Source organism: Protopterus annectens, chromosome 12.part0 (assembly GCF_019279795.1).
Source record: "Protopterus annectens isolate FY-2018-M chromosome 12.part0, PAN1.0, whole genome shotgun sequence".
Classification (NCBI taxonomy): domain Eukaryota; kingdom Metazoa; phylum Chordata; order Ceratodontiformes; family Protopteridae; genus Protopterus; species Protopterus annectens.
The window spans coordinates 646,645,119-646,668,504 of record NC_056746.1 but is presented as its reverse complement, the minus strand read 5'-3'; the positions used below and the strand labels follow the sequence as shown (position 1 = coordinate 646,668,504).

Here is a 23,386-nt window from a genome sequence, read left to right as displayed (position 1 = left end):
ATCTCAAGACTGGTCAGACAGTATGACTCTCTCAAGCTACTCCATGTCCATTTAGCTACAGGCAAAATGCCCTACAACATCATAGCTACCTATAGGTCTCCCACCATGAACCAGGAGAAGCATACCACATATACAGACTTACTGCAGTCACTTGCCATACAGCCCAACACCTTATTCATGGGTGATTTTAATTATCCTTCCATCGACTGTGAAACATATATGACCACAAACATGTTGACTCAGAAGTTCTTGGACTTTGTCAGTACAAATGCTCAGAAAGAACTAGTCAGCACTCCCACAATTGCTCAAATGTCCTGGACATAGTACTCACTAACATGGGGGAGAACTGCACCCCCCACCTCATGTGATATCCTCGCTGGTGAGATTAGACCATAAATCAGTCTCATTCAATGTAATTATAAAGCCAGATACCTCATCTAGCTCAAAAACAATTAAGTATTTTTCCAAGACAAACCATAATAATAGTATAAGAAGTTTCAAAGCTCTCTCAAACACAAATAACATGGACTCCTATGCAGAGGTGTACACCAGTGTCCTGTATAACCACTTAAGCACTTGTCAGCTGTACCTGACCATATTAAAACCAGATCTTGCCAAAAAACAAGCCACACTGGTGGATCCCTGGTATAAACAGAATATGCAACAAGACAAAGAAACTACCATCCAAAAACAAGAGAGAACTTGCTCAGCAGATGAAGAAATCCCTGTCTAGCTTAAACAAACAAATTAGAGATCTTGTCAAGTCTTCCAAAACTAATTATGAAACAAAAATATCTTCCCTAGCTTAGGATAATCACAAGGCATTCTTTAACTACATCTGAAATCTAAAAGGGAATACCCCACAATGTGCTGAACTGGTTGTGAATGTCACCACCCTTACTCACCCAGACATAATAGCCAACCTGCTAGCTGACAGATTTGGAACAAACTTCACCCTCATGTCTCCATCGGTCATCTTCCAAAGTATACCTGACACTATTCCGCAGCTTATTATATCAAGAAAGCAAGTCATCTCTGTGCTCTCCAATGCCAAAAACATGGCATCATTGGACCAGACAATATCCCAGGTTGCCTTAAAACATGTTCTAGCAGATCCACTTGGATCCCTGTTTAACAACAGCCTGCAAACTGGCTATGTTCTGGAGGAATGCAGGACAGCAACAGCAATCCCCCAGCACAAAGGGGAACCATCAAACAACCCTGGGAATTATAGACCAATAAACTTGACTAGCCTCATATGCAAGGCCATGGAAAGAATCATTATGGACCTTATGAACAAGGGCAGAGGTAATCTCCAAACTCTGGGCTCAACCCAGTTTGGAATCGTTAACGGTAGATGATGCCTGTTAAACCTGGTTGACTTCTTTGAGAAAGCCAAGGCCCTGGATGAGGGAAAGACAGTGCATACCACCCACCTATCTTGACTTATCCAAGTCATTTTGACACAAACCCCCACTCATTTGACACAATCTCCAACTCAAGTATTATACAGAAACTCTTCCAATTTTGAATTATCCCTTATGTCACTAGATGGGTAGCCAATTGGCTCCTCATCAAGACACATACTGTCAAAGTAGGTGAACTCACCTCTAGCAAAAGACTAGTCACCAGTGGCGTACCACAGAGTTCTCTGCTGGGCACCTTCCTGCTCAAAATGTATTTCTCCAAAGTCCAGACAAACATGGATGGCCTATGGCTGACCAAGTTCACTGATGATTGCAAACTGGAATCAAACAATGTGTCCTCTAACGATGTTAATATACTGCAGAAAGGGCTAAAGAAGACAAATGAATGGTACCAAAGCCACTGAATAAAGATAAATGCAAAAAAATGCATTATCTTTCCCTTGGGAAAGCTGATATTCTTGCTGATTAGATTACAGACAGGACCCCCCCTAAGTGTAGATGCACTTGTATGTGATCTGAGTACTCAGGCTGATAACAATCTGAACTTTGATGACCACGTATCCACAGTGGTAAGGAAATCCTTCTATGTGGCAGATCACATAAGTAAAGGCATCACATCTAGATTTAACAATGTTATAATTCCATTATACTCAGCCTTCATCAGACAAATAATTGAGTACAATGCTTCCTTTTGCATGTACTTCACCAGACACCTGCAACAGCTGGAGAGACCACAGAGATTTCTCTTCAAGAAAATACAGGGTACACAAAACAATTTCTACATGAAAAGATTAAAAGCTCTGTCACTGTATTCTGTCTCCAACAGTATGTTAAGGGGCCAACAGTCTGTTAAGGGGTGACCTGTGCCTGGCTTACAGGGCAGTAAGTGACCCAACCCTGATGGAAATGCTATGCATTCATAAATCAAACTGCAAGAGGGTCACACTGTATGTTTATAAAAGGCATCATTCAAATTCATTTTCTGTAAATGATATTAAAGACCATTCAATAAACATATATATGACTACAAGTACGATATATGTAAAATTAATTTGAATAATGCCCTTTGTAATCATAAAACTGACTGCATCGCCCACAAATTGTTCCAATTTGCAGTGCTTGAAAAGATTATATTAAACCCTGGGGGTAGACCTTGGGAAACTGTACTAGAAACTATAAACTTATTGTGGCAGCTGAATCTCAATTCTCAGGATCCACTGAGCTTGAACGAGAATATATCCATAGCTGATATTCTTAAACTAAGAGCTATGAATTTATAGTGTGTTTTAAGGGTAGGTTATATTATACCAAATCAATGTTCTACTGGTATTTATTTATAGACATATTTATTTATTCCGCATGAATTGAATGGTCTTTATTGGAAAAAACTGCCTATTGGTATGTGTTTTTTTACTACAATATAATTATATATTTGATTTATTAGGTTATATGCATTTATACATGCATACATATTCAGATATATACTAATGAATTGTTTTATAGTAGTGGGTAATTTATTGTGATGTTATTTCAAGGATTGCTTGTTTTAATATTTATTAGGCAATATGCCTTTAAGATCATTAATTTGGTATATGACGTTTTTATATTAAAGGTATAAATGACGGGTGGTGATTGACTTTTATTTAGTTCTGTTGAAGTCCACTATAACATTAAGTGAATGAAAGTGCTAAATCTTTATATTATACAATAAATTTGGTTTTCTTTTATCAGTGAAGTTCTGACATCTTTGGGGCGGTTTGAGTGATTACTGTGTTTTTTATCTGCCACTAATCCCGCCAGTGTTGGTTACCTCACATATAAATACATGTCTTTTACCTCAGAAATGAGCTATTTTAAAGTTAAACTTACTGTCCTATTACTATATCTATTCTTTTACATAGACATTATGACGCATTTATAACAAGTACTGATGATGTTGCTTCCTAATTTACACAAATGAGATTTTTGAAGCAAAATTATCCTTTATTTCATTTTTAAGAATATATTCGGATATGATTATCATTTTAATGGGATTACTACCATATCAACATAAATCATCTGTATACTCTCTGTACTGCTTCCTAATCCTTTTCTCTGCTTCTGCTCTGATTACTTATTTACGTTTCTGGTTTCACTCAGGGAAATTTCCCTTTTATCAGCTAGTTTTTTTAATAAGAATTAGTAATTTGGTAAACATATCTGAAACAAGACAGAAGACAGAAGCACTAGCAGCCACAGGGTGGGTACCACTGTTACCTGAGTTTTCCTAGGCTTCTTCCTATGTATTCTCATTCTTATTATATGCGTCCATTTAATTTATAATAGCTCCCCCCCCCCTTTTTTTTTTTTTTTTGCTTTTCTTCTGTTTGCTGTTAAGCTCTGGTTCTCCTTGTTGCGTATCAAGAGATTTATTCTACCTTTTCTAACTGCAACTAGTGATACCTTGATGCAACCTTCCCACTGGCAGGGCTCCCTCTCCATGCAGCAAACCGTCATGGTTTTCACTGTACCACAGGAAAAGCAGACTTATCATAGTGCAACATGGGCTTTAGGCGTTACACCATCCTAACATATTCTTATCTCACATGGCCCATGGTCAGCATTCAGTGTAGGGGAAATGCTCAATTATTTTAAAGTACAGGTACCTGGTTTAGGGATTAGATTATTATACTTCTCACAACTATAAAGTACCCCAAGATATTCATATGGATTGCTCTGGCAGTGATAGACTGCTCAGCCTCCTCTGTCTTGGGGAAAGTGAGGTAATCTAGTAAAGTATGCCTCTTTCATTAGGCTTGCTCTCCACTGCCAAAGCTATAATTCATACCTAGGATGTGGGCAGCTGCATTGATATTCAGCCTTTGGGAACACATTTCGGTAGTTTAACTTGGTTTATAATTTAATGATTTCCAAAGCAGTGGTCCATATTTAATTCCTCTTTTCCAGTTTCAAATGAAATAAATCTCTACATGATTATAGAGAGTAACCACAGGAGAGAATATACCATATTTCCTATGAAAACTGGGTGAGGGGGATGGTCCTGCCATAGAATAACCGCAAACACACCCGTAACTGCAAAGCCCATATGTGCTACTCTTGTCACAAGAAATATGTACTGAGGTGAAAAAAAAACTAAATCAGTGAGTTCAGTGTTGTATATGTTCTCAAATGTCTTCCAAACATAATATTAATTATTGATTTATTTACATTTTTTACTGAGCAGAAACCCACTGAGCCATTGTGCTAAAAGATGCTCCAAAAATCCATTATAGTTTTAACAACCATAATATTGCTATTGAAAAAAAAAAGATAAGAACATGCTGAAATAATCACAGCCCCCTTTAAATACTGCCAGTATAACTTCAGAAAAAATGTTAACCTACAAATACTGTTGTTTATCTGTTTGTTAGCAGCTCGCTGCATTACTGATTGTTTTCATATCCCAATAGCTTTACAAGGTGCAGCTCCAAGGTGTATTGACACAACTACCCTCCCACAAGGTAAAACATGGCATTAAAACTAATTATTTACCTCCAGTCAAGAGAAAGAGCAATGCCTTGTAAACCATATGAATACAATACAAACTACCACAGCTGGTCAGCAGAGCTGACAGATCTGTGCACCTGTGTTTGTGTAACATCTGACAGTTGCCCCAGGATTCCAGAAATAAAAGTACATTTAGGACAACAGGGGATACAATTTAACTTAAATGAATCATGATACATTTAACCATCTCTGCAAAGTAATTTTTAAGATATGAGGTTTACTGACACTGTTAATGGGAGGGTTGCCCATGTACTAAATTTTTATTGCCTTTATTGGAACACTTTACTGCCATACGTCTAGACTCTGCCAATAAGTGTTTTGGATGTCTCTTTGGTATTAAATATCAGATAAGTAAAATAAAATAATTACCTTTGTTCCTTAACTTACCTTCATAGGAAACTTTTCCTTGTCCAGATTTATCTAGGCATTTAAACAAATTCTCAACGGTGCAATCATCAATATCTGGTTGTCGTCGTTTCATTTCTTCTTTAAATTCATCCAGAGTTATGCATTTATCATTGTTCTGTGAACAGAGCAAAGGTTCATATCTCATTACCTAAAATCATTCTTTTGATAATCCAAATTTAGAAAGCTAAATTAAAATGTAACATTATTTTTAAGCTTTTTTTTTTCATTTTATTTCAATACTGTATAAATACTATCCCTTAGAAATTAAAAGTTTTTTTTTTAATTGGTTTCTAACAATGTGCTTAGATTATGGGATATGAGATGGAAGGCTAACATTACATTACAGAGCTGGATAAGTTTAGATAACATATACGCAGAAGTGACAATATATAATCATAACAATAATGTCCCTTGACTGAAAATACTAAAAGATGGAATTCTTGTATATAAAATGACTTACTTACACAGTCTTAAGGAGAAATTGCACAAGCTTCTGTAGCTCACAGAAAAAAAAAGATGAATGGCATAAGGCTGAACACTTTTCTCCATAAGAAATCAGTGTGATTTCTGAGAGTGCGGCAGCAGTGATTCACCTTTTAGGGAGATTTCTCCTGTAGTCAAAGAAGTGCAACTTCAGAGTTGGTATATATAAGTTGGCGGGGGGGTTGCCCCCTGCAAAAAACAAGAAAAAAGTAGTGTTTTTCTCTATTGGTTTTCAAGCATTTTGTTTCACTATTTTTGAGTGTTGGCTTTAATGAAATTGGCTTTTATATTACAACCTACAAAAGAGATGAAGCCAGGAAAGAAAGTTTCATGCTAAAAACATGTTTTGTCTGTTTTTACATGACTCTAGGACTCTGAAACTGCTAAGTGTAGCTTTCCTCTAAGAAATATTTCTGTAAATGTACAGTATGAGACCCTGGATTCAATAGCATATATTGAAATAATATTAGCCCAGTTTTATTTTAAATATTAAGAAGCATTAGGTAATTTCAGTTGTTGAATCCGATACAAATGAAATGAATGACTCTAAAAAATATAACTTAGTAATCAAAGCTCACTGGCACATGTGAAATATAAAAGACTGCCTGGGATTAATAAAGTACCCCAGCACTGTGGACAAAAGGGGATACTTCTGTGCAATTTAGACTTACATTAGCTGCAATAAAGAGTGACCTCATTATCAGTTAATTCACATCTGTGAGTCATGTGGTGTTACTGTTAGCACTTAGCATTTTCCTGCAGTAATCACCTCTGGCACCCCAATAATCGCTTTGTCACAGACACCTCTTCATTAATCATCATACACACACACACACACACACGCACACGCACACGCACACGCACACACACACACACACACACACACACACACACACACACACACACACACTCACTCTGTGTCATATCTCTACCAGTTCCTTAGTTAGCAGAATTTCCCTGCTGTAGCACCCTTTTATTCCTTTGCCCCTTGTTAACCACAAATGATTACAGATGGTCTATGGTGACTGACATTAGAGTTTCTTTCTTCTTAATGTGCAGAAAATGCATTGTAATGCTAGACCTCTAGCTGTATTGACTTTTTAAGAAAGAGTAATATTTAAAATTTCTCCCTGGGACCATCCGGTTTTCCTCTGGCTTTGTCCAGAAGTCTTCAGCATGGTCATTTAGGGGTATGTCAGCCACCACACACAGACATGCCCCAAGTGTCCCTGACTTTAAGGAGCATTCCTGAGTTTGCTTCTTATACCTGCCCTGTCCCTCGTAACTCACAGACCACTATAATCAGTCATTAATACCAGATTTTACAGCTTCATATATTGTTCAGGAAAATACATTAAGATGCAAGAACATGCCTAAAGTTTTGTTTAGTTAAAGGGATTCTTTCTGTAACAAGGGCACTGCGTTTGAAGCTTTTTTCTCCCTTATAATTTAGGATAATGTGCAGATTATCTCCTAGGTGTCAGGTGTTAGTGCAGAGGGCTACTCTCTGTGCAGAGTTGACAGTGTTTGAAGCCTTCTCCCTCTCATTTGTTCTCAACTTTTTAAATGATTTAAAGTAACAATTAAAAAGTATCCTAGTGTATAGTATTTCTTCCTGCACACACATCTTTTGTGTTGTAAAACTCTTGTTCTATTAACTTTTTAACTCAGTTTAGGGAAATGTTTAAACTTGAGTATCCCTGATGTTAAGTAGTCCCACCCATCCATATATATTCTATGATGTAAAACTGTTATCCTATTAACTTTTTAAGTGACTTTAGGGTAATATTTAAAGAGTATTCTTGGTGTCTATTGTCTCCTCCTCACCCATATGTCTTTTGTATTGCAAAACTGTTCTATAAAGATTTTAAGTGAGTTTAGGGTAATATTTAAATTTCCTTGGTGTCTACTCCCCCCAATACCGGAGGATGTTCTTTTTAGTCTGGGGGAGTTTGCAGGTATGACATCCCCTTCTACACACACACACACACACACACACACACACACACACACACACACACACATACACAACACCCCCCTTCCCAATTGCACTCACGGATACACTCACCCAGTAGTATGGCTTTTTGTGAGATTTCTTTTTAACTAAAGCAGAAGTGCTGTAACACAGTGCAGGCAGTACTGAGGTAGGGAAGGTTGGGGACAGGGCACAGAAATAGGACCTGAATGGTTGGGGCTTATTACAGTAAAGTATATTTTTTTCCTCTTCTCTTGAATAGTGGAGGGACGGATGGAGTAGGGTGCTGATTCACAGTACTGGCCCATGCTTCTGCATTCACGACACACACACACACACACACACACACATATATATATATATATATATATATATATATATATATATATATATATATATATATGGATCTATGCTGATCCATTGAAAGTATGTACAAGAGTGAATTCACTTTCCGAAAGTGCATTTTATCGAAAATGCACTTTCGTAAAAAAAAAAAAAAACTACAAAATAAAACAGTACTCACGTTTATGCAAGGGGGCAAGCCCCCCTGTACCCCCCACATACCTCCTACTTTAATATTCTCACTTCGAGATCGCACTACAGTGGGGAAAAGGGAATATTTCCTTATCCCTGCTGTACCACGATCTAAGCAACAGTTTGCTTAGTTGTACAATTAACAGAACGTGTAGATGTACAACTAAATCTACATAACAACTGTTTGCTTAGTTACCTTTCAGTGAAAGTGCATTTTTGACAAAATGCACTTTTGAGAAAGTGAGTTCAGTCATGTAGTGTCAATGAAATGTACTTTTTAATCATAAAACCAGGACACACACACATATATATATATATATATATATATATATATATATATTCCCCTAACTAGCTCCCCCTACACACACACACACACACACACACACACACACACACACACACACACACACACACACATGCACAAATACCTGTCCTTTATACTCCCCTGCACTTACTTGTAACATAATATCACCTATTGAAAGTAATGGGCGAAAGCAACTTTTTTTCTGAGTTAATTAACTTGGTTGGCCAAGCTAACTTGCATAGCCAATCAATGAAGTGCTTACTGTGTGAGCTTTAGCAAGCTGCTTGTTACATATGTAACATAGCCTGAAAATGCACAAGAGCTATTTGTTTTGGGGGGTGGGGGTGGGCTTTTATCTTGAGAAGATCTTTCTTTTTTGATCCTCAACTTTGACTTGAGAGAGTGCCAATTTAGGGAACTGCACAGGGAGGATGATGACCTAGCTATAGTTCTGTCTAATGACATTCTTTTATTAGTTATTCCTTTAAGTGGAATAGTGTTAAATGTCTTAGCATTGTAAACATAAGCAGATAAGCAGTAGGTAGTGACATCTACTCATCAAGTGAGTTTGTTACCATTTTAAACAAAGTCACAAGATTCAAAAGGCAAGATGTTCTCTTAGCAAAACTACACTGTTCCATAGCTAACAGATATGGGCCCCTTGTGTCATTTTGGAAAAGCACTGTTATGACTTAGAAAATATTGGTCATGTTTTCTTTCAAGAAGAGTGACATGCTCTCTACAAGGTGGGTGGATCAGCTCCCTCAAGTGCAGGTGTTTAAGCATTTTACAACCTTCTTAATGACTAAGGGCAGAGGACCTCAGGAGACTGATCAGCAGATGGGTACAATGGCAACACTACTGCACCATTGTACCAGACTGTAGTGGGGGAGCGACAGCTGAGCCATAAGACAAAGTTCTGAGTTTACCACTCAATCTATGTCCCCTTCCTCACCTTTGACTAGAAACTTTGACTAGTGATTAATAGGACAAACTCATGGAGGCAAGTGATGGAAGGATGGCTCTTTTGTAGGTTTGCTGAGTTTACTCTCTGTGACAAAGTGAAGAGCTTAGCAACCTAGATGGATTTTCAAATTGAGCCATTTGTACTCAGGATTACCATAAGCCAGTCGAGATGACCTCAGCAGATAGGCTGCACCACTGAAGGAATACCAAGCATGGCCCATCGAGAGGACGTGAAGCAGACCAATGACATGCTACAGAGATGATATTTCTTAGCTGGCTAGGGAAAACCTTGCCATATCCCAGGAGGAGTGAGAGACCCTTGTTGGGGATAAGGAATCTTGGTTTGCCCTACTCACATTTTTATCAACATGAACCCTTCTAAGATAAGAAGTTTAAAATGATTTGATGGATAGATGGCATTCCATAAAGACCACATTGACTGTACTAAAATCTTAACAGCAAAAACATTCAAATTCCAGTATTTGTGCCAGGTTGAAATTAGGGGAACAAGTCACCATACTCCCAGTACAAGACCTCTGGCATCTCCTTGCTAAGTGTAAACTACTTTTACTATAAAATACTATTAGTAATTGTAACCTACTCCAAGCTTGTACCACCATGGGAAAGGCTACACACCACCTTGCCTCCTGCCCAAATCCCAACCCACCATATTAACTTACAAACAACTCATTCCCTAACAGCATAACTGAAAAAAGCACTAACACACACTACAAATACATAAGCACACAAATACACAAGACTAAATCTATCCCCCTACTTAACCCTTACTCTTAATCTAGTCAACAAACACTTACACTTAACACACACACACACAGACACACATACACACACACACACACACACACACACACACACACACACACACAGCCCCTTATCATACTCAAAAACAAATCTCCCTACAATATACAAATATCCAGCATTCCTACTTTCAGACAATTCAGTATTCAGGAGGGCATGTGTTCAGTAAGAAGAGAGGGCATGCTGTGAAGAACGTTAGCATGTATATATATATATATATATATATATATATATATATATATATATATATATATACAGATATATGTTAAATTATCGAAAAGCCATATCATCGAGTTGCACAACAGTGAGACAAAAATCATGAAAGTTTACATTAACGAACTTCTAGATCATTGGAAGCATTCACTGGAGATGTAAACACTTGGCCAACAAATCTTTAAAACAAAAAAATGAAGCAAACAAAACCTACCCAAGTGAGGGGCTTCGCCCACCCCAACTAAATATACCAACTCCAAGATCACACTATAGTGGAGAAAAGGACAAAGTTCACTAGGCTGGCCATCTGTCTCCTTTCGCTGTGAAAACTTCTGATGATCTGTACGTTCGTTAATGTAAATGTTTGTGATTTTCTTCTCATTGTTGTGCAACTAGATGTTATGGCTTTTTGATTAATTTAAAGTAGATCATGTATATGTATACATAACTACCTCTATATATATATATATATATATATATATATATATATATATATATATATATATATATATATATATACAGGTGAACCTGAAATAATCTGAACAGTACATGATCAACAGCAAAATGATCAACAGAAAAACATTTAAAAGTAAAAAGATCTAAAGTGAAAAATATCTAAACAAGGGTTTGTGCCCTTTCCCCACTGTTGTGCGACCTTGGAGTTAAACCAACTTGGTATATATAATTAGTAAGGGTGTCTGTGTGGTGGTGGGGGGGGGGGTAAAAACATTGAGAAAATGTTGCTTAATTTTTTTTCAATGGTTTTATATGCGCTTAGATTATGTCACAATTTTCAATGTTTTACAGGGGGACAAGCCCCCCTGCATACCCCATGAGGGAGGCTACACTCCCACACCCTTTGTGAGTTACAATATGCCATATCTGATGTCACGCAACCGTGGGGAAAGGACATAAACTCTTCACTAGTGTAAATTCAAATTTATTTAGTGTTTTTCAGTTTATATATTTTTCAGTTTAACACTTTTTCAGTTTAGATATTTTTTGTTGATCATTTTGCTGTCGATTTTATGTTGTTTACATAATTTCAAGTACACCTAAATAAATGTAAAAGTAAGTAATGTGTCTAAATGTAAACTATTTGCTTGTGGGGCTTTTCTCTGTGAGACACAGCATAGGGTGTTTCTCTGTCAACTAAGTAGAAGTCACCCCCACGACATCCTGTGCTGCACTGATAGTCTGTGCTCAACCCCATGACACCCTCTACCACATCAATAGCCTGTGCTCACCCCATGACATCCTGTAAAGCAACAATAGCCTCAGCTCTCCACCATGGCATCATATGGCACACTGATAGTCTGTGCTCATCCCGTGACATCCTGTGGCACACCAATAGCCTGTGCTCTCCCTCATAACATCCTGTGCTGCACTGATAGTCTGTGCTCACCCCATGACATTCTGTACTGTAATGATAGCCTGTGCTCTCCCCATTTCATCAAATGACACACTGAGAGCCTGTGCTCACTCAGTGACATCCTGTGTTGCACTGATAACCTGTGCTCATCCTCTGTGACATCATGTGCTGTACTGATAGCCTGTGCTCACCCCATGACATCATGTGGCACACTGATAGCCTGTGCTCATCCTCTGTGACATCATGTGCTGTACTGATAGCCTGTGCTCACCCCTATGGCATCCTGTGTTGCATTGATAGCCTGTGCTCATCCTCTGTGACATCATGTGCTGTACTGATAGCCTGTGCTCACCCCATGACATCATGTGGCACACTGATAGCCTGTGCTCACCCCTATGGCATTCTATGCTGCACTAATAGCCTGTACTCACATCATGTGCTGCACTGATAGCCCGTGCTCATACCATGACATCTTGTGGCACACTGGTAGCCTGTGCTCACCCCGCTGACATCCTGTGTAGCACTGATATACTATACTAACCCCCATAACCTTCTGTGCCTCACTGATAAACTGTGTCATCCTGTCCTGCACTTATATCCTTTCCTCACCGCCATGGCATCCTGTGCTGCACTGTTAACCTGTGCTCACACCATGATATTCTGTGCTGCACTGATACCCTGTGCTCATCCCATGGCATTTTGAGCTGCACTGAAAGCATGTGCTAAACCCAAGACATCCTGTGCTGTACTAGTAGCCTGTGCTCACCCCTATGACATTCTGTATTGCAGTGATTGCTTGTGTTCACCCCATGACATTCTGTGCTGCAGTGATAGCCTGTGCTTTTTTATGGGTGCAATCAGTCACTTAGGTGATCCCCTATCAAGAGTCCTGCCATGGTTGCTGACTGCATTAACCTGTTTCAGCAAACCTTGTCATAGCTGTTCAGGCTATTCTTGTGAGATGCCACTTTCACCAGTTAAATGAGACCACGCTCCATTAGTATCTGCAAGATATCTGCATTTCCTGTAAAAGTAAAGCTTTCCTGCCTTTACCATTTTTACCACTTGTCATTTCCTGACATTTAAACATGAGTCACGTTACATATAATAAATAATTATACAATAAGTTGTTACCTGTCTGTATATTAATTTTCAACGATATCCATTCTGAACAAGTTCACATACACTATAAGTTAAAAACATGGTTATAGGTGATGACATCTACAGCACTGTAATTCGTGTAATAGGCATCAATATTTTGCACCTTGCGCTAACCTAGCAGTGAAATGGAATTCATACAGTGCACTCTTAAACACAACATTTATATGACAATAACTGACTGGTATATTATAATGTATTAACAGAAAATTTACTGTAGTAAATTACCAGATGCTCTGACAGCAAGCTGTTGTGAATGATGGGTATTTATTGCACGTGTGAGTTCCAACTGTGGTGATTCGGTTAAAAACAAATACAATTCTGAAACTCCCTGCACACCATTAAAACATTTGCACCCATCAACAGGTTGCGGCTGGAAGACTGTGTCATTATATTCCTGCTACTTATATATACTAACTCTGACTTTGTTGTACCTGTGAGAATGGGGAACACTCCAAGACACCACGATTTCAGAGTTTGTATATATTCCTGCCATCTGTATCATATGCAGTGTCCACTGCTTTTCCGATGTGTATGTCAAAAATTTAAAACACAGTGCTGTTAAAGGAATTGCAGTTTATATAGACATTGCTATAAGATGTAGCATCATTACCTGAGAAGCAAATACCCCAGTATACAATACCATGTTTTTTTCAGATTCAGTTGAACTACTCACCTTGTCAAACTCTTCAAAATTTTTCTTAGCTTTGTCTTCAACTGACTGAAACAGAGAACAGAGATATAGTGACTGCCCTATCAAAATGCATTTGGATCATCAGCACATTTTAATCAGAGAAGGTCATTTCCAAAACATGTAAGTTCTAAAAATATGTAAGAACATGTTAAATGAAATTGCAAGTTGTTGACTTCAGGATTTAGTATTATGCTAATTGTTTTGTTGTAACAAGCTTCAAGTGTAGCCAGATGGGACACATTCACACAGTTACTGTCTTTTGTTAGATCATGTGTGAGATCAACTATCAATATAATTAAATTTTCCAAATGTAATCTCTCCAAATTTGTATGTAGAGACATAATGAATCCTCTTTAAGCTGAATAAGTGTCCAGATTTTATCCCTTGAGGAAATTCAGTTATAATTATAATCTTTGTAAACTTTCATTATCATCTTTCCCCTTGATGTTGGGTAACTTACTCAGTGCAACCCTTAAATCTGAATTTTAATCTGGCTATTTTTCATCATATTATGCTTTCTACCTTTTATACTTTTCTCGTGCATTCACTTTCTTCCTTCTTAACTTCATTCCCCTCTCACTGTACTGGTTTAAAAATGTTTTGTTCTGTTTCTGCTGCCTTTCTGTTAATACAATACGTTGTAGTCAGGTGGCGTTCCCTCTTTCCTTAACCTATGCTTACTTTATTGGTATATTCATTGCATTTTGTTTGGCTGGGAAGTGCCAGTAAGTCAGTGGTCCTTCTTCAAGCATAATATGATTAGACAACACTTGTATAACAGATAAAACTCCAGCTGTAAAAGTCAGGGATAGTCACATAATTTCATGCATGTTAGCCATGTAGAGAGCATTCGTGGTAACAGCCAAGCAGTCATAAAACTACATACCTTGTAAAACATCAGTGCAACTAAACCAGAGTTATAAAAAAGCCAGATAAAGTATTCATTTACAATAATGTTTAAATAATGTTTAAAGTAAATAAGTTTTTTTGATAAATTCTGTGTTCATTTTTGCAATTATTTGTAGCAGAATGTTCATAATACTGTTATCGTGTCGTCTCCTCTATTAGGGGCCTTTTAGACTACAAATAATTCCATTTCACAAGTCTTTGATTTATCTCCATGAAAATTCAACATCCTGCTATTTCTGTTACTCCACTATTAACTATTACAATTCCATTATCCTTTCATCTTCAAATGAACTGCTTCTTCCCCATCTGTTATTATTTAAATTAAAAAAAAAATAATAATAATAATTTCAACTTTAGACTGAAAGCTTTACTAAAAGACACATTTAATTCTTGTTGTTTTAAGCAAGCCATAAGGTGCTATTTCTTAATAGCTTCCAGTTTCTTATCTCATTCTTTTCATGCATTTAATGCCGATGATATTAATTTGTTCTTTTGGTGAGACTCTATAACTTGCATATTACATGTGCATATTCATTTACCATATTACTGCACTCTAGTTTATGTACATCGGTTTATACTTTATAATTTTATTATCCTGCACAATTCAAACACTGTTTCCTTTTATGTGTGTCCTCTTCATGCTGTATATATGTATTTTGTTCATTTTTGTACACTTTTTTTTTACTGGTGTGAACCGAGGCAGTGAGTGAAATATGTCCTTTTAGGATCAGTCCATTGCCTTGTTAAAATGAACAAAATAAAATAAATCAGTTTATCTTGTTTACAGTTAAAATCATCAGTTAAAATCATTAGACATAACTATAATGTTTATTATCGGATATATTAGGGATTTACCATGAATAACTGATATCTTGTTAATTTTGAAACATGATTGAGCTAAACGTAAACATTTAAATCCTTAGGAGGTTCAAGCACAAAGCAATGTACTCCCAAGGTTTTTTTTAGGGGGCAAGTCCCCTGTACTCCCAAGTATGGCAGCAATACTCCATTTTCCCAATATATGTTTGTGTTTATATTTATATACATCTCTCTCTATCTCTCTCTCTCTCTCTCTATATATATATATATATATATATATATATGTGTGTGTGTGTGTGTGTGTGTGTGTGTGTGTGTGTATTCCTACATATAGGCATATACAGGCCTATATTAGGTAATGGATTTTTGGGATCCATGGGATGTGCGGATAATGGAATGAACCCCACTTCAACCCTGATTATAACTTACAATGTTGTAGCCAACGCCATTACTGAAGTTATAAAAGCCAACTTGGAGATTTTACAGTTTGATGTCAACATTGCACAAAAAGTTGGAAAAGGTCTTAGGTATGTTTTCAGGAGGGATAGATCTCTAAAACACATTTTGGAAGGTATAAAAAGAGATGGAAAAAACAACAGAAAGATTGGCAACTACAAATGTAACTCTTGTGCTTTTTGTCCATTTATATTAGAAACTAAGGAAAAGTTTAGAGTCAATGGAAAGGTCATTAATATCAAAGGGCATTATAATTGTAATAGTAACAATGTAATTTACATGGCCAAGTGTGAGGATTGTCCTATTTTTATATAGACAAAACATGTAGAAAATTCAGAGTAAGAATTGATGAACATTAGGGTGATTTGAGGCACTGTAGAATTACTAGTGCCCTTTACAGGCATGTAAAGGAACATCAAGGCCATCATTTTAAATTTCTAGTTGTTCAACAATTATTCAAGGATGAGCAGGGATGTATTTTAGATGTTCACTTGGATGTACTGGAACTGAGGTGGCAATTGTATTTAAATGCCTCCCAGTATCCAGGTATAAATTAAATTATAACTATTGCTAGCATTTTAAAACTTGATCACATCTTAGGTTAATGTAACAAAGTTACTTGTAAGTAAATTTTAGAGGTTGTATTTTGGTTTTAGTATTAGTAGCTCAGGAGTTTAATTCAATATGTACTTATATATATTTTTTAAGTAGAGTGTTTTAGATTTTTAAGGTTATAAAATGACTAATGTTTTTATCAAAAAAAAAAAAAAATTTTATGTTTTGACATTTTTGTGGATATTGCTTTTAAATTAAATACAAGGTTGATTGAATAATTGGGGGTGGGTATATAAACGGCTGGGTGCTGTGTGTAAAATTGTTCAGATGAGGTCTCTATAGTGCAGAAGAAAGCACTAAACTTGAATAAAGTGTGTTGTCTCATTTGGACATGGTTGGTCTTCTTGCTGGCTTTTGGATTTATCGTTTTTTGTTTCTGTGGTAATATGTGGGGCTTGCAATTTTCAGTTGTGTATGATATCCAGGATATTTCCTTTTTGGATGTTAGAATTACAAAAATGCTGATGGAACATTACGTACTTCTTTATTTCATAAAAAGGTTCATTATAACTCTTTGTTAGAAGTGAACAGTTGCCATCCACCATACATCATTAATAATATACCTAAATTACAATTTTTAAGGTTTAAGATAATTTGCTCTTCTGAGGATGAGTTGCTGAAACACAATCAGGAGTTTAATATTAGGTTTAGTGCTAAGGGTTATAAGAAGTTGGTTATTGAACATGCTCAGAATCAAGCTCAGTCTGTGGATAGAGATTCTTTATTGCAATATCATGATTCCAATTAACATAATACGAATGTTCGGTTTATCACCAGTTTTGGTAGTAATACCAAACTATTTTGTGAACTCATTAATAAACACATGGGTGTTGTTTTTGCTGAGAATAAATTGGCTAAATTGTTACCAACATAATGAAGATTCACTTACAGAAGGGGTAAGACCATTGGTAATTTTTTGAATTATTTAAAAAAAGTTAGTCATCTTACTGGTAATGTACAAACTTTTTTAGGAGTCATACCCTTCCTGGGTTGCTTTCCTTATGGACATTGTGCAGCTGGCAAACATGTTATGAAAATTAAACAATTTTCATCAAAAGAAATACTTATTCTGCATTTGATATTAAATGTTTCAATAACTGTGTTTCTGAGTGGATTATATATTTAGTGGAATGTATTTGTTCTGCCTTTTACGTGGGGCGGACTTCCAGACCATTTAAACTGCATATTTTTGAACATTTAAGTGGTATCAGGAATAAGCGGCTGACTAATGCTTTATATAAACATGTGTCGCGATATTCTACGGCTACCTTTAGATTTACTGCTACTGATCAGATATGTTTTAAGGGACCAGATAAACTTAGATGGCATGATTTATTAACAAAAAAAGAACGGGCTTGGATTGTGAGACTGGGGCATTATTTCCTCCAGGTTTAAATGATGCATTTTGATTGGTCCTAAAAAAGGGGTGGTGTAGATTTTCTCTTATATATATTTTATGTAAAGGTTTATGATTTTCTATATTTTTGTGGAGTTGAGGAAGGCTTTGGACGAAACCAGTTTGCTGTTGATTATTTATATATCCTCTGGACATTTTATTTATTTATTTAATTATTTAATTATTGACATTTGTTTACCAGGAAAGTCCACTGGGCTAAGCAAGCCCATTTTTAGTGTAGGCCTGGGGAGAAAAGCTCCAGTGCAAAAAATAAAATAATGCATTTAAATTACAAAAGTTTATAAAAGATACATAGAAAGAGAATGACTATTTATGAATTTTATTATTAAAATAAAATAATTATTGCACTGTATTTCTGTGTGCACCATTTTTTCATTGGAGAGTTTCTTTTTTTTTGGCCCTGCACTGTTGCCATATGTGCAGAGTGTTTGGGGCTGTCCTTTTTCTAAGCAACATTCCTGATAACTTGATTTGTTAGTCATATAATATCCATTCCATATCTAAATCAGAATCCATGCTATTATTTAATGAGGTCACCTTGAAAATAGACATTATTCAAGAGATGGTTATGTATTTTCCCTTCCATGTTTTTGCCAGTGGATAGAGGATGGATGTAGGATAAATGCCATTATGACATCCTTGGCTCCTCTACTGCATTTCTGAAGGACAATTACCACTTCCTATAGCTCTGACAGAGCACTATCTGGCAGTTTAACACAGAAAGCTCACTTAGTGAACTGTTAATCCACTTCATTCTATTTTTGGTTTGATTCCCTTGGTCATTACTTACAAACTGTATGACTCCACAAGTCCCTTAAACCGACAGGTCTCCTTAGTCACCCCATGCAAAGGGGCACTTATGCCTCTTGTACTTAGTTAACATATGAATTAAAACAAAATACATAATCATATGGAACCAGAATATACCATAAGAGCTATTATTGTGATGAGGTAAAATTTTTAGCTCTAGTTGAATAAAGGAATTGGTAAACATGTATGAAAACAGCCATTAAGCCACATTGGTTACCAATTGGTATACATGGTCAACACCAGGAATGAACATGCAATCTAAGTCTTATGGTTGTGTTTGGGAGGGGTTTGTAATAAAAGAAATGCATCTTCCTAGCTCTTGACCTAGTCCTATCCACTTTATGTTCCTTCTTGCAAGTATCTTTCATTTTGTCCCCCTATAAGCCATTATCCCTATTATCAGCCCTCACAATTTGTTCCTAATTACATTATTGGCTTACTGCTCACTCTTAAAGGGACACTCATTTTGAAGAAGCTTACTGATTGACATATTCAGCCTTTGATATTTTTCTTCTAATTTGTGTACATTTTTATTTGCAAGTTATAATAGTATACTGAGGGACTCATATCATTTAACAGAAACTACAGTAATCAAACCCATGATACACAAACCCAAAATGCTGAAATTCACAGACTATGAAAGCACACCAAAAAATACGGGTTTTCACAGGAGGGGTGGTGGCCAGCCATCCCTGTTCCTCTCTTGTGAGAGGTTTTGCACTCAACAGCTGCCCAACCAGGGAAGAAGAGCAAACACTTATCTGTAGAAACACCCATTTTTTTTTACCTCATTTGTACTCTGCTGCAAATGAATCAGTAAAACTCCATCACATCACAGAAAAAAAAATCACTGAAAATTTGCAAAACAATTGCACAAAATATCTGGCAATAACTCTGAAAATGTACCCAAAGCATACAACTCAACTGTACAGATTTGCACAGAATGTCCAGATTTTTTGCCTTATATTTTTGGTCTGTTCTTCATAAAATTTGCATTTTTTTCTGTCATATATTTTAAGATTGAAAACACTAAACAGTGACGGACATTTGCATTTATGACTTCATACCCTTCAGAAAATTCATGCAAATGCAAAACCTGTTATTCTCTAAACTTTATAAATTTATAAGAGCAATATTTACGAATCATCCTGACAATTCTGTCATTGTCTTTCCCCCATTATTTTTCTCTTTGTTCAGAATTCTTGTACTAAGAGGTTGAGAGGTATGTCACAAAGCAATCCAACAAAAGATTACAAAAAAGCTTCCTTCGACAAAACAGGTCTTGAAAATCCTGTCTCAATTATATGGTATACAAAAAAACTAGAATTTTGAATGTGCATGTTCCTGTGCATAGAATAATCATTCATATGTGTTTCATTAATCAAGTGTAATTAAGAGGACTGGTTCATAACAAAATGAGCACAGAGCAAGATGCATGTATCAAAAAAGAATTCAAGGTGAAAAACATATCCATAGCATTCAAATTACAAACATATATTTATTTGCCACTGCAGCACTTTGGATGGCGCAGTAGTGTAGCAGTAACATTGTCACCTCCCAGCAAGAAGTTCCCGGGTTTGATTCTCAGCTGGAGTATCTTCTGTGTGGAGTCTGCATGTCTGCCCTGCATTCATGCGGGCTTCCTCTGGGAAGACCTGGTTTCCTCCCACATTACAAAGACATACATCTGGAGTGTTTCTCCCTGGGCCTCTGCTGAAAATTGGCTTTGTTCCAAGTCAGACTTTCCCGGTAAACAAATAATAAATAAATAAAATATCTACTGACTGCAGCAGGCAAATGTGAGAATAAAAAGTTCAGCAGAAGAACTGGTCATTAAACCTTTGTTTCATATAACTTGTAGGCACAAGTATGCATACAAGTGAGTGTGTGCAAGCACAGCACTGACATATGTGCTCATGCACACGTGTGTACATATGTGGATTAAGATACCTGTTTACTTAGATATATAACATTCATTTTTCACACCCAACTTCCCAGACATACTAAATGACTGACTTCTTCATGTCTGTCTCTTAAGCTATTAGGCTTTTGTGTCAGCATGGCCCTTTGTAGAATTGTCCAAGAAAAAGAACTCCATATATTCCAAGTACCACTGACAAGTTTTATTATTTTGTTGCTGTAATTTTAGTAGTTATGTTTTCATTTTGGTCCCTTTAGAACCATTAATACCTTCATAATTGCAGCTGGAAATGACTCTCAGAACATCTCATGACATCTTCCCTAGTAAAATGTTCAAACTGAGTTTAAAAAAGTCTTAAATTAACTGTGCTTTAATAAAAAATTGAAAATCAGCAAAACATACTGCAAATGATTCCATAGATCTCAGGAAACCTAAAAAATGTTTGTTTTCTAGCTAAAAATGCAGCTGCCTTAGATATCTTGCATAGCTTTCAATAAAAAATATACACTTACCATTTTCCTTTGAGGAGTGGAAATGTATGACAGAGCTCACAGTCAATGTTACTGAAACAGTCTGTTGCCTGGATGACACTGAAAGCATTTATAAATAGTTGGCAGGCTCACCTGTACAAAGGAATGCAAGTGCACACCTGGGTGTTTCTGAACATTTTGTTGCTTCAGGGTAAGAGGACTCCACACATACCTAAAGAGTTTTGAAACAAAAAATAATAACGTACTGAACTGAAGTTAAATTGTCTTGTATGTAATAATATGGAAAAAGATTTAATGCAGAAATATACCTCCTGTTAACTACAGTTTTCTATTAAAAAAATGGATTACATTTTGTAAATTGAATGGGCTGTTTTTGTTAATTTGAAGTTGCAGCATTTCGCTGAATAATCCCTATAATATTATTTTTTAGTCTTGAATGCAGAAAGATAACATAAGCACGTGAAACGTCCACATCTGTCATAATAAAATGTCAGAGGTTCCACTTCAGAAGTAATTATAATGGTTAAGCAGAATTAACTAGATGAAGAGTGTTATTGGTAGCAGAGAAAATATTCCAAGTATTAATATTCTGCATATCATGACATTGCAATAAATATAGCCAGGGCAGAATCCGGGCCAGACGCACTGTATGTTTTGGAAGAGTGTGTTTGCTGCAAAACTTTCATTAATTTGTGCAGTAATGGTCACCGAGTTATCATCACTCTTTAGTTTGATTGTAATGGTCACTGAGTTTTCATCACTCTTTAGTTTGTTTGCAATGGTCACTGAGGTATCATCACTCTTTAGTTTGATTGCAATGGTCACTGAGTTATCATCATTCTTTAATTTGATTGTAATGGTCACCGAGTTATCATCACTCTTTAGTTTGATTGTAATGGTCACCGAGTTATCATCACTCTTTAGTTTGTTTGTAATGGTCACTGAGGTATCATCACTCTTTAGTTTGATTGTAATGGTCACTGAGTTATCATCATTCTTTAATTTGATTGTAACGGTCACTGAGTTATCATCACTCTTTAGTTTGATTGCAATGGTCACTGAGTTATCATCACTCTTTAGTTTGATTGCAATGGTCACTGAGTTATCATCACTCTTTAGTTTGATTGTAATGGTCACCGAGTTATCATCACTCTTTAGTTTGATTGTAATGGTCACTGAGTTATCATCACTCTTTAGTTTGATTGCAATGGTCACTGAGTTATCATCACTCTTTAGTTTGATTGCAATGGTCACTGAGTTATCATCACTCTTTAGTTTGATTGTAATGGTCACTGAGTTATCATCACTCTTTAGTTTGATTGTAATGGTCACTGAGTTATCATCACTCTTTAGTTTGATTGTAATGTTCGCTGATTTATTACTCTTTATTTTGATTGTAATGGTCACTGAGTTATTACTCTTTAGTTTGATTGTAATGGTCACTGAGTTATCATCACTCTTTAGTTTGATTGTAATGGTCACTGAGCTATTACTCTTTAATTTGATTGTAATGGTCACCAAGTTATCATCACTCTTTAGTTTGATTGTAATGGTCACTGAGTTTTCATCACTCTTTAGTTTGTTTGTAATGGTCACTGAGGTATCATCACTCTTTAGTTTGATTGTAATGGTCACTGAGTTATCATCATTCTTTAATTTGATTGTAATGGTCACTGAGTTATCATCACTCTTTAGTTTGATTGCAATGGTCACTGAGTTATCATCACTCTTTAGTTTGATTGTAATGTTCGCTGATTTATTACTCTTTATTTTGAGTGTAATGGTCACTGAGTTATTACTCTTTAGTTTGATTGTAATGGTCACTGAGTTATCATCACTCTTTAGTTTGATTGTAATGGTCACTGAGCTATTACTCTTTAATTTGATTGTAATGGTCACCAAGTTATCATCACTCTTTAGTTTGATTGTAATGGTCACTGAGTTTTCATCACTCTTTAGTTTGTTTGTAATGGTCACTGAGGTATCATCACTCTTTAGTTTGATTGTAATGGTCACTGAGTTATCATCATTCTATAATTTGATTGTAAT

The 23,386-nt window shown here is 36.2% G+C and overlaps 1 protein-coding gene across 2 annotated transcripts in view; it reads right to left on the bottom strand.

Annotated features, from left to right (window-relative positions):
* Positions 1 to 21,432, bottom strand: part of LOC122817351 (probable calcium-binding protein CML32) — a 25,547-nt gene extending 4,115 nt beyond the window's left edge. For both annotated transcript variants that reach the window (XM_044090557.1, XR_006367216.1), the window contains exons 1-3: positions 21,359 to 21,432; positions 13,882 to 13,926; positions 5,361 to 5,496 (exon numbers count right to left, since the gene is read on the bottom strand). In XM_044090557.1, coding sequence (XP_043946492.1) covers positions 5,361 to 5,496; positions 13,882 to 13,926; positions 21,359 to 21,361 — 184 coding nt within the window. In that variant the 5' untranslated portion in view covers positions 21,362 to 21,432. The remainder of the gene's footprint in view (positions 1 to 5,360; positions 5,497 to 13,881; positions 13,927 to 21,358) is intronic.
* Between the last annotated feature and the right edge of the window lie 1,954 nt (positions 21,433 to 23,386).